Raw genomic sequence first — 18,750 nt, 5'->3', positions numbered from 1 at the left:
TTTCATTCATAACCACAGGCAGAGGCGGACATCCCGGGTTCAGAAAGTAAGTCCTGACAAGTATTTTATCCAACCATTTAGTAAACCAGCTCATCCTAATTAGCAGCCAGGTAGATCAGATAATTAGTCATAGCCTAGCCTATCACCTGTGTTAAGTGCGCAGGTAGAAAGAATATGGCATGGCATGACTTTCTGGAACCGGGATGTCAGCCTCTTGCCTTGCCTTCATTGGCTAACATAAAAACGTATTTTTCGATGGAAAAATCATAATCTGAACTACCAAAATGCCTTATAATTATACCCAAATAAATAAATAAGCTCTGGGAAAAAAATAAGAGACCACTGCACATTTTGTTTTGTTTTTTTCTGAGGTCATTGGATGACAGCCCAGTGGTCTCATATTTTTTCCAGAGCTGTACATTTAAAAAGTCATGTCATACCCCATCCCTTAAGTGTTAAACATCAGATAGAGGCTCAGGATTACATCAATTACTTATAGTACACCACATTAATAGCATGGAAAATCCAGACCTTGGTAATCTAGAAAGATTAAGGGTCTGGCCACGAACAATGTAATGGCCCAACTCGAGGGGAGGCAACACGCATGCATTTAAAAATCTCACTGCACGCAATTGGATAACACTAGACCATATTTACTCTGAATAATTTCGGACTTCGACGCAATCGGATAACACTGCGACCAATGTGTACGGTCCTCCAACGTTGCAGCGCTGTGTTCATCAGTTTAGCTGGTTCCCGGGATATCGGGATAAAAGTAACGTGCATCATTGCTCATTGCCAGAGTGTCTCGCAGAGACAATTCCATTGTGCTCTCGCGAGAACTCTGGATTTCCAGGGTACCACATTAGTAGACTTAAATGAGAGTATGCGACAGTGTAAATGAACAGTGCAATTCATTTTTTATTATTATTATCTAAATGACTCTCTGATACACAACATCCTTTCCTTTGCATCAGCACTTCCATACACAGGTGAAATCTCAAGTGAACAGAAATTCACTCAACATAATCGTTTGACACCGATCCAAACAAGGCAGCTTGGGAGAGCCCATTAGTGGTCCATAACAAATTCGAGAAACACCACACCACTACTTGTGGGCAGGCCTCAATCCCACGCTGAACAGTGGGAATTACCTCATCTCATTTCAAAGCTGTGTGACCTGATACACAACCCCCTGAATGCTCACTGGCCGATGATGGACTATTGCACACTTGACTAAGGATGGAAAGGTTGCAGGGCGCTTGGATGAGTATTTGTTTTAATTGCAATGTCTGCATGGTTTACAGTAGTGTGTATCAGTCATATGATGAGGACATACAAATCCTCTTAAGATATGCTTTGGTACAATGCCCTGCACCACTAGATTGGGTGGTCGGACCTCTTCAGAAACACAACCATTAATTTGGTACGGTATTATGGGGTCACATATTAAAGACTTTTTTTTTGTCAGGAGGTCATCTTTGCCTTTTATAATAGCAGCACTCAGACCACGATCTGTTGAGGTCACAGTCTAGTGCATAGCCACTGACCCAGGAACAGTTGTGGTGATACAAACGTTTGAGTCCCATGAGCACAAAAGTAGATTACCTCTTTAAAATACAAGTTTGATACAAAAAAACCACACCCACAAAACAATCCTTTCATCCCAAACAAATGTGAAATATCACATTCCATATATGTATATTCATCTCTCCAATCGTTCTGTGATTTATTTTATAACAGTACAAAAAAAAAACAATAGTTAGAAAATCCATTAAGTGTGGAAGTCTTGGTCCCATCATAATAAATACCATAATATATCCTCTCTGAGCGTGAACCTGATGAATCTCAGGTGATCTCCGAAACCTTGGCGTCCCCCGCCGATCGCTGATGCAACCCCACCAGTCCCCTCCCACTGCAGCTTGGTCAAGGCTTGTACTGGTTCATCTGTGAGGGGAGCAGGTTGCTACCGTATCTGTTTGGTGGCGCGCCACCGTAAGAAGTCCTGAAGCCTTGCGTCGAAGGCCCGCCCCTGGCACCTGCACCAAGTCCCATCCCCATCCCCCCACCACCACCACCGGGCGGCATGAAGCCCTGGCTCAGCATGCCGGCGTAGGGGGAGGCCCCGTAGGTCAGGCCCATGCCGTAGGGCCTCTGGGGCTGTGCGCTGGGCAGCACCACCGGCTGAATGTTCTTCCCCGGCGTGTTGAAGGAGAACTCTGGGGGCGGCAGGGCGGGCTTGGACGGGGTAGAGGTGAGAGGGTCCATGTCCAGGGGCTTGCTGGAGTGGGAGTGACCGTGACCGTGACCGTGGGAGTGACCGTGTCCGTGGGACGGGAAGCCCTGCAGGCCTCCGTAGTCGGAGGGGCTGCCGAGAGTGGCGGGCGGGAGGGGCCCCGTCACCAGGGACGGCCGGATCCAGTCATCCTTAAAAATCTGAACTGTCAGCGTGGAGACCAGCGTGTGCAGGCGGTTGGTCACGTGCGCCAGCACCATCTGCTCGTTGGCATCGCGGCGGATGCGAACATGGACCGAACCGGCCTAGAAAGAGAGAGAGAGAGAGAGAGAGAGAGGCAGAAAAAAAGAGAGAGAAAGGTAGGCAGATAGACATGGTGAGGGGAGGAAAGTAGAAGCATGTGACAAGTTTGATCAACACCTCTGTCTATTTCGTTAACAACATCCTGCCTCTCTACACAATTACTATGGACAGTGGAGCAAAACAAACCAAACAAAAAAAAAAAGGAAAACAAAAACAATGAAAGTGGGCCAAGTTCATTTCAGGGCATTTAATTATGAGCATGCAAAAAAACAAAAAGTTGAAACTAGGACATTGAATTGCTGAAGTTGACTGGAAAGCTCAGCAGCAGCTGATTCCAGCCGGGAAAAGCTCAGCTAACTGGAAGTGAGAGGAGAAACCATATGTTACAGGCCACAGAGGCTTTTGTGGAATGCCTCACTAGTTCCGCCACTAACGCTATTGAAGAGGTGAATCGTACCAGACTTAGCCGACTTAATTTACTAATACACTACTGTTTGTTTTAAAGGCTTTTTTTTTGGCTACTAAACTTTCAAATGCCTGAACGTCCTTGGAGGAACAGTAGTTCTACGAGTAGGTGATGAGTTTACATTTCCATGCATTTATTCATTTAGCAGAAGCTTATAAAAATGTATCTTACAAAGATGAGGAATAACATTCAAGCTACAGAGCAGAGATCTTAGGTAGGAATTAATACTACATTTATCAATACTATTACCAAAGGATGAGATTGCAGATGCTATAAGTACTAGTCAATTACCAAAGGATGAGATTGCAGATGCTATAAGTACTAGTCAATTACCAAAGGATGAGATTGCAGATGCTATAAGTACTAGTCAATTACCAAAGGGTGAGATTGCAGATGCTATAAGTACTAGTCAATTACCAAAGGATGAGATTGCAGATGCTATAAGTACTAGTCAAACTGTAGTAGAAGGAGAAAATAGTAGAAGGAGAAAATGGTAGAAGTGGGTAGAGGGGGACAGAGAGGGAAGTGCAGTTAACATACCAGAGAGCCAAAGCCAATGCTCCAGAAGTGTTCATTCCGCACTTCCAGGACTCCATCTAAAGTGGACACCTGCGAAGAGAGATGCAACATCTCAGATCCTCACAGCTGATCGCACAAAGATAGCCTAACTATGCAACATTTCAAACCAATTTTTTTCAGTAACTTGCCATGCATGGAGAGGGATACTGACAGCAAAGACAACAACTCACCTCACGGAGCAGTTTGTCCAGCTGCCCTATGACATGAGAGGGAGTAGTCTGCAGGGACGAGAAAGTAAATGATCACCGATCTGCAAGCACTCCACACCAGTAACACCGGTACCAACAAGTACAAACAATACATACACAAAGTATGCTTCAACATCGAGTCCACAGCATTAGCTGATGGTCTATGTTTATGGTGACAATGACAAAAATAACCATTATAATAACATTAAAATAAACAGTTTAAAGCAGTGGTCCCCAAACTACGGCCCGCCACCTCATTTTCTGTGGCCCCCCCCCAAAACATGTCCGTAGTATATAGCATCCGGCCCGCACGGGAGTACAACATCGTCAAACTAAAACCTCCGCAATTTCCCCCATTCATTTTCTATGGCGAGTCTTAACAGTACACATGTACAGTACTCTTTTTGTCCACCGGTGGTTGTTTTGGCGCTGTTTTGCGTTTGCCATTGAAAACGGAATGAAATGTAGGCCTACCTGCAAACAATGTAAGAGGCCTATGCTGACTGCATCAGTGCTCAAAGTATTTTAAAAGTTTATCAATTAATTGTTAATAACTAACTAACTTCTATTCAAGTCATATTTCTGGGACAATCTGGGATAATTACTTCTATTTTTTATTCACTCGTTCAAATGTTCATACAAAGAGTTCACAAAGTTCTCATCAGGTGACTGAAAGTTAGAATGGTGGTCATTTCAGACTACTTCAGCACTTCATAAAATTCTCATAGTTTGAGAACTTTAAATTACTTGTAGGATATTCACAACTTGAGCTGTGTATGCAAAGACACAGAGTTCACACATTTTTAAAAAAAATATACTTTTGAGACTCCCTGCTAATACTTTTGGGAATGCAAACGTGTTTTTATTAGTATTATTTAATTTTACAATGACAATATAAACACAGCTAACAATGGTATTAAATTGCAACAGCCTAAGATTAAATGTAATAGAATATTCAACTAAGGTAGACTGCTGTGTTCACAGCACTAAGCTATTTATGGTTACTGATATAGAACTACTCCGAGTCTCTGGCCCTCTCTTGGAGCCAGGCATAGTGAGCTGGCCCTCAGAAGAAAAAGTTTGGGGACCACTGGTTTAAAGTAAAGTCATAAAGTCTATCATTATTAACATGTGGGTATGGTGATACAGAGGGTAGAAAACAGACACGTGCAGAGAAGGGGGGCTACAGGCACCTGCCCTTTTGCCCCTTTGATGTCCAAGTGCCCTTTTGACAAGACCCGTTTTTTACTTTTTAAAATTTGTAATACTTCCGCTAGTTCCAACGTGAATATTCGCTAAAATGTCTCATTAATAGTTTGTGAAATTAGAAATTTACAAAAATAACAATTTTCTGTGTTAATTGAAATGCCTTGCGGCCACCAATCCGTGACCTACATTCAGTGAACTCTCAGAAGGTACACGCAGGCACAGTGCTGCAGGAGACGTTTGGGAGCACGGTAAGGTCACTTGGCAGTTAGCCTATCTGAACATGCAATAGTATTCAGCTTAGAGATAGAGAATAAAATGTTTAAAGTTGTTTCATGTTTAATGAAGTAGTAGGGCTGCACAATTAATCGAATTTTGATCACGATCACGATTTTGGCTTCCCACGATCAAATTTGCGTGATCGAGCGATATTTCAAATGCGTGCTCTACCCATAGAACCAACCTGGCAACCCATAGAACGCTCCGCTACAAAACAAATCAAGCGCTCCTTAAACCTGTCTGACCATGTGCCTGCATGCAGCCTACCAATGACAGCTGTTCCCTGCACTGCTCAGCCTGATGCACTGTGGACTAGTGACATTATGTTAACTATTAGTAGGCTAGTTAGACTATACAATAAACGACGATCAAAAATCAAATGTGTGGCACAGCAGAAGGCCAAGAGCTTGTCCCTCGAAGCGGATCATCCATTGTTCGAAAATATTTCGGATTTCAGGCAAGTTAACCAAAAATATAAGTAAAGCAGGGCTCTCAACTCATACCGTGAAACACATCACATGACGTAAACCACACATGCCTTTTTTATCACGTTACCTTTTAGTCCTTGTTTGCTTCCTCCGATAGTCTATACTGTAATAAGAGTCATGTATTTTATAAGCTACATGTGCAACCTACAATGCATATGCGTTTTAAGACACAGCCTACTCAAAACGAGTGAACAATAATGAAAATGTAGCCTACACGTCAGTGTTTTACATATCAACGAATGACTAAACCAGGGGTGTCCAAACTGCGGCCAGCCATGCACTTTAATCCGGCCCGCTGAGCATTTATTAGTTTATCATAGGCCGCTCGCTATTTTTTTCCAGCGATAGACGACGACGTGGTTAACTTTAGGCTACTGCAAACTGCTTTACACTCTTCTTAGAGAACGTTTACAATGTCAATGTCAAAACAGCTTGTCACATCGAGATACATAGTATCTCCATTGCAGCAGATTTAACTACGTTATGCTAGGCCGTTTAATTGGGGACGCATGAGCGTGGGAGAGAGGGCGATGGCAACAGTAGTTCCCACTACTGACCATTTATAAACTGTGAGAGGGCACAGCACTAGCCATAGGTTATATTTGAGTGGAGCTGGCAAAGAGTCTTAAAGTGACAGTGCACCATTTATAAATGAATTAAACAGCATCAAATTAACAGTATTTCTTAAGAAATTAATTTTCTACAACAAAATTATTTTGTCATTTAAATAATACAAAACATTATTATTATTATTATTATTATTATTATTATTTGTGTGTGGCCCGCTGGCCAATTTTCAAAACCCAATGTGGCCCTTCAGTCAAAAAGTTTGGACACCCCTGGACTAACGATTACAGTAAACTCATGAACACGAAGCAGAGCTTAAGTGGCTAATGGGGAGCGTTGGGAGGATTCCCGGTGGGCGTTTTTCCAAATATTAACAAAGTAGCACGCACAAAACATTTGTTTGGAAATTGTTTGAAAGTTTGGAAGTCGCAGTCAAATCTATATTTGCAGTAATTTAGGGGAGTAAATGTGAGGGGAAGAATTTGGGTGAGCCAGATAGCAAGTCCAATATGTTTAGGGAAAAAATATTTTTGTCACTAAAATTAATTAATAATCGTGATAAATAATCGTGATCTCAATATTGATCAAAATAATCGTGATTACCATTTTGGTCATAATCGTGCAGCCCTATGAAGTAGGCTATCAAACCCGTTTTAACCATGTCATGGTTAAATGGATGTCATGTCATCCATTTCAATAACCTGGCAGCTTAGTAGACCTAGTTCATAAAACAGAGTAGGCAAACCTTTTCTAAATCGTCATAAGCCGACGACATAGGCTACTGTAGTTGTTTAACTAACCCAACTCCACACGTCGTTCTCTGTTTACAGTAGGCTACATTTCGCGTCATTTCATTCAGTGGCCACACGCACAGCATGTGAATCTGCAAGACACCAGCTTGCTAATGGTGGTAGTTCACTGTGATAAACATTAAAATTATAGCCTGACAAGCCAGACTAGGCAATAACATATTTGCTGCCGCTAGGGTGCGTCTAGATTTCTAGGCTATTAAAATTAGCTTTGAATTTAATCAATAAGATGTAGCCTTACAGCCTATGATCTCTGTGTAGACAATAGCCTAATGAAAACTGAAAAGACCTATCTGTCTAGATGTTTTATTTTGATATAATTTGCATGTAGCCTATGTATTCTCTATTGGGTTGTAATCAAAATTAAGTTTTAAATAAAGTTAACACGTTTTCTGAAAATTTTGTTCCATGTGCCCTTTTTTTAAATTTGAGCCCCTGCCCCTTCAAAGGTCTCTACACGCCCCTGGTAGACAATCTGGACAGAGATCATGTTAAGTATGAACACACACCTGAAGAAGCACCTTCCCGCTGTACACACTCATGGGGTACATGGTACCAAAGGTCATGAGCGCGATGGCCACAGCCGAGGCCGTGTCCACTGCATTATAATTACTGCAGACAGGGAGAGAGAGAGAAGCGCGGTTAAGCAGGACGCAAATCCACACAAATGTAAAAGGTTTAAAAAAAATAAATAAAAAAAAAAAAACTGTCTGAAATGTGTTTGAGAGAACATTTTTATTACATTCATACTAATACTAAAACAGAATAGAACAGAATAGGATGCCTTTGTCATTGCACAGGTGTGCAACGAAAGTTTTTCAGTTGTGGAACCAACTTAAACAAAAAAAAAGGCTGTTAAGTCACTGCAGAGTGTCTCACGACATCTGTGAGGAGGAACGTGTGTGTGTGTGTTCTAGAGTGTGAGAATGACGTAAGTGGCGGCTGGCACTTACTTGATCTCGATGAGCATGTAGGTGATGCCCAGAGCCAGGGCTCCGGCCAGGTTGATGAGGACGAAGGGATTCATGCGGGGCAGGAGGACGCTGCTCAAACCGGGGATGATCCCGCACACGCTGTTTAAACACACACACACACACACACACACACAAATATAAACACACAAACAAGTATAAGTCCCCACTGAGACACAGACACAAACACATACACGCGCACATAGGCATAAACATACACAAACACACGCTTAATAATCCTCAACAAGCAGCTTCTGTTCCAAACACATTCAATAATTACTCAACCAAGTGTATGCCATCAACGGGCAATGCACCAGCAGCAGAGCATCTGGCAAGAGAAGCTGCAGGAGAACTCTCCTTTCCCTTTTCTGTCCTGTCCTGGATCATCCAAATAGAAACGCTTAACCCCTCTTTAGGTCATTTTTGGTCTACACTAACAAGACCAGCCCCTCGTCCATACCATTGAGTTGACCCACTGGACCGACACTAACTGCCTTTGTTCCCCTATTAAACTCAGTCGCCAGCCGGGATTGTGTGATTCAAGGGGCTGAAGAAACAGTTGTTCTAACTTTGGGTCTGGATGTTGTTTCTTTCTTGTTTTTCATTGTTCAGCTGGGAGGGGGGGGGGGGGCTACATTTGGAGACAGACCTAAACTCTTATAAAATAATAATGGGGGAGTGGGGGAAGAGGAGGTGGTACAGCATGCTGGCTGGCTGGCTACCTTTGGCTGTGGTCCAGTCACAATGACCATGAAACATTCATATGGAGGTAATGGGGGAGTTTGTGAAAGTAATGTATTGTTCTGATTTGTAACCGGCCGGGACCCCTAGCCCGACTAACAGCTGCCTCGCTAGAGGTGTGTGTGTGTGTGTGTGTGTATGATGCAACGTGATGACCCGCTAAAACAGATGGGTGCTGTCAAAAAGCCGGGCCATGCTTCAGTACACAGAGGAGAGGCAGGGAGCAACAGAAGAGAGGGATGAGGGGATAACCGATAGACCTGGCCGGCCAGTGGCCATCAGTGGGGGTAGTTCAGCACTCATCTACAGGGCTAGTCCTAAACCTCTGTGGAAAACACTTCCCAGTGGTTCCTGAAGACATGTAGATGGAGGTCAACTAGTGCTCAAAAAATCCTACAAATTCCTTCTCTCAGTCACAAATTCCCGCAGGCCAGGCAGAGGGCTTTCTTTGTAGGGAATATTAAAAAAAAAAAAAGAAAAGATTAATTTCTGCATTCACTTCATGGAGTTCAGATCAGCAGTCAAAACACAGAAAGTAGTCTTTGTTTTTAGCTTCAAAAAAATATGATGCCTTAAACATGAACTACGCACAATCATGTAAAAAGCTTTCAAAAAGGTCAACGCTGAAGTAGGACACGCACACTATGCTTCTCGCCTCCAAATATCTCCTTTCAAAGCCAGACATTTTTTTGGACAGGAGGGGAATGGATAGGGCACTGTTGGTCCAGTGGTGGTGGTGGTGGTGGGGGGTGGTGTGTGGGGGGGCAAGATTTATAATCTCTATAATCTGATAATCTCCCTGGTGCATTGATATAATTTGAGTCGGAACAGAGCTGTGTGATTCTCCCCCTGTGCTTGTTGTTGCGGTGGAGAGAGAGAGAGAGAGAGAGAGAGAGAGAGAGAGAGAGAGAGAGAGAGAGAGAGAGAGAGAGAGCGGTCCAGTCTGCGGGGGCCAAAGCCCTCGGCAGTGGTGTTGTCGAAGCAGCTCCTGGACTGTGTTTTAATCCAGCCGCTCGGAGATGGAAAATGTAGGATTAAGGGAGGACAAACAAACACCTGATATTCTGTCTGGTGCTTTCAAACATGGGCCCCGCGTCTGCTGCACTGGATAAGAGGGGTTATATAATGTTTGCTCTCAAATATGCTAAATGCTGAGGGTAGGGGGCACACACATAGACAACATGATTACTTATGATTTGTTTTATTTTGTTTTTTTAAATGGTTGCCTAATGTAACCTCCTCACTGAAGTGCTGTCTAGCATATAATGTATAGCTGAGAGAGAGGGAGAGAGAGAGAATGTCCTTTCTGGAAACAGTACATGTGCATAGTCTGATAATTCTTGAGATATATATCTACAAATAGGCCATATTGCTTTTGGGGGTAGTTTCAGCTAGAAGTGATGTACTGTTAAAAGGTCCCTGCTGACAGGGCTACAAGAAGATCCCTTTCCCTAAAGAGCTAGGACCTCTTTATCATTGTCATGTTGATAAGTAGCCCATCAAAATGGCACATCCAGGAGCTGACCAAGGGTCACTCTGTGAGTTACAGGAGTTAGAGGGCGCAAAATGATCTGCTGCATGTTTGCAGCTGAAATGCTATGCCTGCCCATCCATTATTCAGACAATCCAATGAAGTGATTCATCATCCAACAGAGAGAAAGAGAAAGAAAGAAAGAGAGAGAGAGACAACTCGACAGGAGAAGAGTCACCTCAGGGTGAAGGGCAATAAGGAGTGTGTATGTGTGTGTGTGTGTGTTTGTGTGGGGTTGGGGGGGGGATTTGACACTCATCAAGTAGTGCATCTTCTTCACAAACATTACAACAAAACACTTCGCATGGTTATTGGTTTATAAAACCAATGCTGAATTGCAGTTTGTTTGATATGATCTCATTCCTTTGGAAAGCTGACTAATTTGTTTTTCTCTTGTAAATAAGTCATAATTTGAAACACGAATGTGTGTGGAAAAAGTCCACTCATCCGTTTTAAAATGACGGAGGATCAATACTGGTGGGGATGAGTCATTGAAAGGGGATCTTACCTTCGACTCAGGTCAGCAACATGCTCTTGTAGCCAACTGGTGCTGGCAGCTGTTGAGAGAGAGAGAGAGAGAGAGAGAGAGAGAGAGAGTTGGAGGCAAAGATAGAGAGAGACGTCAGATATCTAGCGTCAACTTCACCCCACTCCGACCTATGCCTTGCATCAGCACACACACACACACACACACAGCCATGGTGACACCAGTAACAGGAGCCCTTGTGCCATTTGATCAGCCCGGGGTCGTGGCCCACCCTGTTGCTGCAGCAGCAGCACCAGTGGGTGTGAATAACCGGCCCTTGGGCCGACTTGGATGGGACTGACCCACAGCCATCTGCATCCTCACCTGCCAGCACAAACAGGCAAACCTCCCCACCCCCCCTCTTCCTTTTTTTATATATGTATGTACAGTATCCCTCTACAAACATGTAGATCCAAACAGATATTGTACGCATTCTATGAGTGTTAAAATGTGCTTCAAAGGGATTTCATTCCCACAGGGAATAATATTTACTCTGCTCACAAACACACATGCAAAGACTATCAGATAAAAAAAAAAACAAACATTGTATTGCTTGCTTCACTCTACTCAGATATCCAACAGCCAAAAAGCATGTGGTCAATCTTTTAACTCTCATTGAGGAACAAATAGAAAGAAAATAACAAAACAATGCCAGCGCACTGCCCATTGTATCATGGGTAGAAACCTAAAGGAAGTGTATACAGCAGTGAACTGTATTCTGCAGACTGTTGTATTTATGATGTAGCAGTCGGAGGCCCCAAGGGCATCACTGTCTGGAAGTCATTTTATGTAATGACCCTGTAATGTGGGTGAACGTACCGTATTGTGTGTCTGTGCTGCACACATGCAAGCACACGTCTGCATATCAGATGAGTAGTTAGTTACAGTAATTTCCTGTGTATTAGCCACATTGTCTATAAGCCGCAGGACAGTGTTTTATGCAAGTTAAAAGAAACAAAATCATATTAATACCATATTAACTGCCCCCATGTATTAACCTCATAGCTGAAGAAATTTTGCAAAATCAATGTGTAAGCCGCGGCTAATAGTTGGGAAATTACAGTATAGATTTAAGAAGGGTCCTGCTAAACAAGAAGGTTTTCAGTGAACTATTTAGGAGGGCAAAAGCGTAGGCCATTGTGTGTCCACGTATATGTGGATATTATACGTACATATTTGATGTGATATCCCTGCAACTGACATATGGAGATATTTGCCATCAAAACAGTTTCACTGTACTCTAACAAATATTGTACTGAACTCTATGAATTCAACAAAATGTATGAGTTCTGAGTTGTTAGGCAAAGAGAAATTACATAAGAGCTCTTCTGTCAACACATCTATATTTGACGGCCATATTACCAGCCCAGTGGTAATCAGAAACAAGACTGTAACCCTAAAAAACACACATCTATAGAAATGACTCATTGTCATTCTGTTGCTCAGGAATGAAATCACAATAGCAAGGATGGGGGAATAGATGAGATCTGTGACATATGGCGTCCTCGAGGCAACTTGCTGATGTAACCATTCATCTTCCTCAGGGCTTATTTCTCTTATTGGTTCCCCCCTTTCGGCCTTCAGGGGTGAAGAGCCCATGGCGTAGGGGACTATCATAACTTGGGGACATTTTGGTGACCGGTACCGTCACCAAACTGATACTGATGGTCTTACCTCCACACTTGAGGGGACAGGTGCCAGGGCCAGTACATGAACATGAATCTCAACTAAGGCTGTGCAATGTTGTACCACCTGCACAGTATACCATGATAATTACTCTATGTCCTCTGTGTGCTAATTTGACATGACACCATATGAACGATACTGTTGCATGACATTCTTTTTGCAGAGCTGTACGCACATTTTGTTTTTTAGCACCTAGGGTGAATAAAAATAAATGCTGATACTAATATGCAATATTAACATGTTTATTGTATCCCATCATATCATAATACTGTCATTTCTCCTCAGAATATTAACTTTTTAATCATCCCGCCCAACCCCTAATCTACACTCCAATCCTGCGGCCATGTCTAATCGGCAATATGGTCATCAGTGTTGCAACTACACAGCATGGCTTTGCGAGAGTATTTCATCTTAATGTCCAAGACAAGTCAGCCACAACACCTCCCTAATCTGAGCTCGCTGCTAGAAAAGAGATTAATTACATAGGAGAACAGAGCCAATTAAAGGACCTTAAGACATGTCATGGACCAAATAGTTCCATCTGGAGATGTCAAAGCACCACTGACATCGCTCAGAGCCCTCCAGTCATAAAGACTCAGAGGAGCTGTAAACATTTACAAGTGTTTGGATTGGACAGGCCAGGCCACTGCAAACAAACACACTTGTGATAAGCCATCTATTCCTCCTCCTGTTGTGAACCAGCCAGTCAGTTAGTTAGTCAATCCAGTCATATAACCTAGATGATGATGGGGGGTTGAATGAATGTAAGAATGCCTTCATTCTTCACCGAGGGCACAGCATAAATAGTAATAAAAAGTTATGTTAACTGTAAAAGCCTTTTTATTTATCCTAGCCAACCAGAGCTCAGAGTTAACATCAGGCTGCATGCACAGGTGCGGCTCACCTTGTTTCGCTTTCAAACAAGCCACCAGATGCCACTATACAAAAGCCACCACTGTCACTCTCTAGGAAAGAGAAGATGAGCAGTAGCCGGCGTTCAGGGACACACACACAAAAAAAGAAAATCCTGACGGGTCTTTGTAGACAGAAATTGTTCAGAAGAGGGGATTTCTCCCCCCCCCCTTTCGGAGGCAGCAGCAGCATCAGCAGCCTGGGATTTACATGTCTGCTGCAGACAATCAGGCCTGAGCCTCTCGGACCACTACAAGGGTGAGCATGAGGGGATTTAGTCTGGTGGATGACAACGTGCACCTGGCCTCTCCCTCTGCAGGGCTGGCCTGGCCCGGACGCCTACTGCCATCTGGGGCAATAAAGCCCTCTGCTGGCCAAATGGAGGAAGCGCGACCGAGGTGATTCCCAAGGCCCTAGGAAGACCTGAGCTCTTTTGATCCCGTGAGGGAAATTTGGTCTCTGCATTTATCCCAATCTGTGAATTAGTGAAACACACTCAGCACACAGTGAACACAGTGAGGTGAAGCACACACTAATCCCGGTGCAGTGAGCTGCCTGCAACAACAGCGGCGCTCGGGGAGCAGTGAGGGGTTAGGTGCCTTGCTCAAGGGCACTTCAGCCGTGCCTACTGGTCGGGGTTCGAACAGGCAACCCTCCGGTTACAAGTCCGAAGCGCTAACCAGTAGGCCACGGCTGCCCAGTAAATGGTGAATATCAGAGAATATCAAGAGTGAGTATGAAATTTCACTATGGATAGAGAAAATGGATGTTGGAGAGACACTTCTGTTGGTGTTGTAATACTATTCACTGCCAATGCAAGCAAAACATTATACACCATAAAAAAATATCACCATAAAGACAACCACTTGTAATATTCTAAATTCACACTCGAACTGGCTTAATATGATGCATGTCATCTAAGAATAGAACAGTTTAAAATGGTGTTGGTGGGGAACAATTTCAGACTGGTGTACACGGGTATGCAGGAGCAAGCCTACCTTCTGAGACGAACACAAAGGGCTTGTTCTTCACGGACAGCAGGGTGAGCAGGTTAAAGAAGAGAGCCACAAAGGTCCCCACCAGGAGCCGGCCCCTGCAAAGAGACAGGAGAGTCAACACCTGCGACACACTTTACTGTGTGTGTGTGAGCGCGCGTGTGTGTAAAACCATGACAAACACAGCTTCCTAAGTCCTGATAATGCCCGCTCTGGTTTGTGTGCTGCGAAGAAGAGGCCAAGTGGTCATGGCAGCTGCCACCGTGGCCTCATCTGTCTCCCAGACCCATCTTCCCATCTTCCCATCTCTCTCTCTCTCTCTCTCTCTCTCTCTCTCTCTCTCTCTCTCAGCAGCTGATTATCTGAAGTCACTCCAGCGTGACGGCCATAATGGCATTTCAGACACCCCTGACTCACTGGTTGCAAACACCACCTGGGGGGCTGGGGAGTAATCGGTTTGAGGAGGGCAGCTTTAAATCCACCCTGTTTGGGGTCCATAAGAAATGAAAATACATCATAAACAACAAGTATTAATCTGTGGTGCGGTGCTGGAAGGTGGGGAACGGTACAATGAGGGATTGCGGGGGATGATTAGCTGGAAATCCCATTTCAGGAGTTTAGTGGCTAAGTCCTAAGGATGACGACTGGACCCAGCTGCAACACTAAAGCTGTTGTTGTCGTGTGTGTGTGTTACAGCTTCATGAAACACACTATGGTGTTTGAGGCGAGTGACACTGCATATTGGATAAGTGTGTGCGTGTGTGTGTGTGTGTGTGTGTGTGTGTGTGTGTGTGTATATATATATATGTGTGTGTGTGTGTGTGTGTGTGTGTGTGTGTGTGTGTGTGTGTGTGTGTGTGTGTGTGTGTGTGTTGGGGGGGGGGGTGTTATTGTGTGTTTGGTATTCTGTACTTACGTATGCACCTCTGGCTGCTCCACAAAGCGTTCCACACTGAGAGAGGAAGGGGAAAGGACAGAGAGAAACAACAGAAACAACAGAGAGAGAAAGAATCCGTCTTAAATTGTATTACAGCAACACATTTAAGTCCTGGGGCAGACTTCAAACTTCACCCCCAGTGCACCTGTAATACTCTTCACTTTCTACTGCATCCCAGTCCCCACCACCTTCTGTCTGTCTGTCTGTGTGTGTGTGTGTGTGTGTGTGTGTGTGTGTGTGTGTGTGTGTGTGTGTTGACCGGCAGGTAAACCCTGCTCTGGGCGTGGCAGCTAGAGGCTCTCATAAACATTCCCACAACTGTGAAATATTCATAGACTCTGTGTACACCCAGACTCCCCTTCTCCCTCCATGCGTTCTCTCTCTCACACACACACAACTATTTAGTTATCCCCCTGACACACACACACAGTCTTTCATTCCCCTGCTCTCTCTGACACACCGTTTCTCTCCGTCTCACACACACACACACACCTCTCCTTCAGGATGAACAGGGCACCCAATTGTATCAGCACAGTTGAGGCGAAGACAGCCAACACCTCAAGGCGCTCAAACCTGCAAGAGACACACACACAAAAAATAAATTAACCTCACACACATTTCCAATGCCAATAAACAGCTCACAAACACCATGAAAACACTCCATAATCTTTCTCGATCATCTTAACCTCAATAAAAACAAAATCACCATGCTGATAAAATACAAATACAGAATTTACAGATAAACAGCCCATAATGCCAGGTTTCCAGTCTGGTACAAATCCTGTGTTTGGAGCCCTGTTCTGAGGTCTAATGGGATTGACCAGGTTAATGGCGGTTCAGGTTTAATCCTCAGAGCTCTGACATCCATTTGGTGCATTAACCAACCAAGCCCTTGACCGCCAGCCTGACCGCAAACAGGCCTGGCACTCTATCCTCAGTTTGCCTTCGATGGAGAGAGGACATACACACACGCGTACACAACCCGCCCGCCAACACACACACACACACACACACACACACACACACACACACACACACACACACACACACACACACACACACACACACACAAACACCCCCCCCCCTGTCGTCTCTGGGAACGATCAATAAAAAGTCCAGCACAGATGTCTGTGTGTGTCTGTGTCAGTGTGTGTGTGTGTGTGTGTGTGTGTGCGTACAGTATGTGTGTGTGCGTATGTGTAAGGGGTGGGGGTATATTTACGTACGCGTGTGTGTGTGTACACGTCTAAACTTCTTCCCACACTGAAGCACCCCAGGTGTATTTGCGGCTCAATAACCGCTTCGAATGGAGCCAAATTATTTGTTTGGCAAACAGAGCACGCCAATCCACTTTTCTGCCCCGAGAAGGGCAGTGTGTGTGCATGTGTGTGTGTGCGTGTGTGTTTGTGGGGTGCACACACACACACAGGGAGCGACACGGTGCAGTCTGCTTCTCTGCTCCTCGCCAAACGCACACCCACGTGTCAAAGAGGTCACCCATGTTTACCAGCAGTCACAAAAGCCCCTCCGGCAGTACCCAAACAAGACCTAACACAAAGGCTTAGGAACGCAGCACAGAGCAGGACAGGACAGAGCTGAGCGCAGCGTCACCCGGGCCAGGCTCAGGGCCACGCTGGGCAGGAACGTGCCTCACAGCGATATAGATCCATAAGGGGGTGTATGGTAAGGTTTTAGTGGAGGGCAAGTGTCAACTGACTGTCTGCAGTCTGCTCCCCGAAAATCATCATCATCATCATCATCATCGTCGTCGTTGTCGTCGTCGTCCTAGACAAGCAGGCCATCGATAGCAGACAACAATAGGGTCTTTTGTGGGATTGTTATGCGGATGCTTATTTTGCAGGGTGTATTATTCTGCGCCTGCCTGCTGCGTAGCGGGAGGGAGACAAGCAGGACGTGGACGGCGTAGGGATCTCCGCTTCGGCACAGCACGACGCAGCTCAGGGGACGAGATAAAACCCTGCGCTAAAAACGAGCATAGTGGGCGGGCGGGCGACTGAGAACGCAAACGTGCAAGCAGCGGGAGGGGAGAGGAGGCTGAGGCTGAGGCTGAGGCTGAGGCTGAGCTGACCCTTTGTGCTGGCCCACTGAGCACATTAAGGCCAAGTGAAGCTGAAAAGCAGCTTTCCATGGAATAACCACGCCGCAACACCCCGGGGTCACGGGTGCCAGCCAAACACTGAGCACGGCTCGGTCCCTGAGAAAGCTACGCCATCAACACTGGGCTTGGCCCACAACAACAAAGCCCGGCCCGCTGAGCCTGATAGGGACAACACACACGTGTGCCGCGCATGCGCACCAACACACACACGCTTGTACGCTCACACTGTGAGAGTCCTCGGCTAGTCAGCGGGGTCGCCGGATTAGTCTGCAAATGTGGTCCTGCTGAGTTTAATATAGACTAGCGCCACAGACAGAGCCATAGTCAGGCGGCCATTGGACAACCTATGCGTTGACACCTCGTGAACATCTACGCTGACTAACGTTACCACCTACTGTAGGTCAAAATGTACTACAGACATTAGCTGATTTTTCAATATGACAAATACACACACATAATATACATACAAATTGTAAATATGCTGCACTTAGGTTGATAGATGCGCTACATTTACTTGCAAATATGCAAAGACAAAATAATATTACATTAATATAATAGCAAATATGCTGAAACTGAGACTTCCATAATATATAAACAGTAGAGGTCATCTTGACCTGATTTTTCTGTTAAACTTGAGGCTTGATACGTGTTCAGGTTACATTTGTGGATATCGTTTGTGCCAGAAATTGTATTAAGAAATTCCAGGTCACACTAAGCACTTACAGTAGTATTTGTTATGTTACGGACCACACACACGTTTTTTCTGATTAAGCCAAATTCAGATTTTTATTCAGAAATGATTGGCAAGCAAGTTCATAGTTGCCATGCACAAAAAAATATGATTAGTCAGAAAAAAAGCTGATTTTACTCACCCAAAGGAGTAGGACTGACTGGGCTTCTTCATGCTAACCCAGGAGCTTATGAGACAGGTGATCAGACTAGGGAGAACAAACGCCAGGAGGTTAAAAGTGTGCCCATTACAGAATATAGTCTCCCACACACAGTGAACGCTGTAGAAACCAGATGACTGATGTTTCAGGTGGGATTACTCCCCACTAAATGTGACTGTCAATCGACACTCACCTGAAGAGATCAAAGATGGTGAGGTATGTGTACGCTGTTAAGGCTTAAATGAGAAAAAAACACAAAGAAACACATTAATCAGAATAACACATATCACAGTATAACAACAAACAACAACAATATTGATT

General features: G+C 44.5%; 1 protein-coding gene across 1 annotated transcript in view; it reads right to left on the bottom strand.

The window, feature by feature from the left end:
* Nucleotides 1-903: 903 nt before the first annotated feature.
* The window catches only part of slc30a6 (solute carrier family 30 member 6), a 34,494-nt gene continuing 16,647 nt past the window's right edge, over nucleotides 904-18,750 (bottom strand). The window contains exons 5-15 of the mRNA XM_048269800.1: nucleotides 18,623-18,665; nucleotides 18,412-18,477; nucleotides 15,913-15,993; nucleotides 15,400-15,435; nucleotides 14,487-14,581; nucleotides 10,873-10,921; nucleotides 8,075-8,194; nucleotides 7,631-7,733; nucleotides 3,755-3,802; nucleotides 3,546-3,614; nucleotides 904-2,541 (exon numbers count right to left, since the gene is read on the bottom strand). Of these exons, the coding sequence (XP_048125757.1) occupies nucleotides 1,927-2,541; nucleotides 3,546-3,614; nucleotides 3,755-3,802; nucleotides 7,631-7,733; nucleotides 8,075-8,194; nucleotides 10,873-10,921; nucleotides 14,487-14,581; nucleotides 15,400-15,435; nucleotides 15,913-15,993; nucleotides 18,412-18,477; nucleotides 18,623-18,665 (1,325 nt within the window). The 3' untranslated portion in view covers nucleotides 904-1,926. The remainder of the gene's footprint in view (nucleotides 2,542-3,545; nucleotides 3,615-3,754; nucleotides 3,803-7,630; nucleotides 7,734-8,074; nucleotides 8,195-10,872; nucleotides 10,922-14,486; nucleotides 14,582-15,399; nucleotides 15,436-15,912; nucleotides 15,994-18,411; nucleotides 18,478-18,622; nucleotides 18,666-18,750) is intronic.

The sequence above is a fragment of the Alosa alosa genome, chromosome 18, assembly GCF_017589495.1.
Source record: "Alosa alosa isolate M-15738 ecotype Scorff River chromosome 18, AALO_Geno_1.1, whole genome shotgun sequence".
NCBI classification, from domain to species: Eukaryota; Metazoa; Chordata; class Actinopteri; order Clupeiformes; family Clupeidae; genus Alosa; species Alosa alosa.
This window is presented reverse-complemented; position numbering and strand designations above follow the sequence as displayed.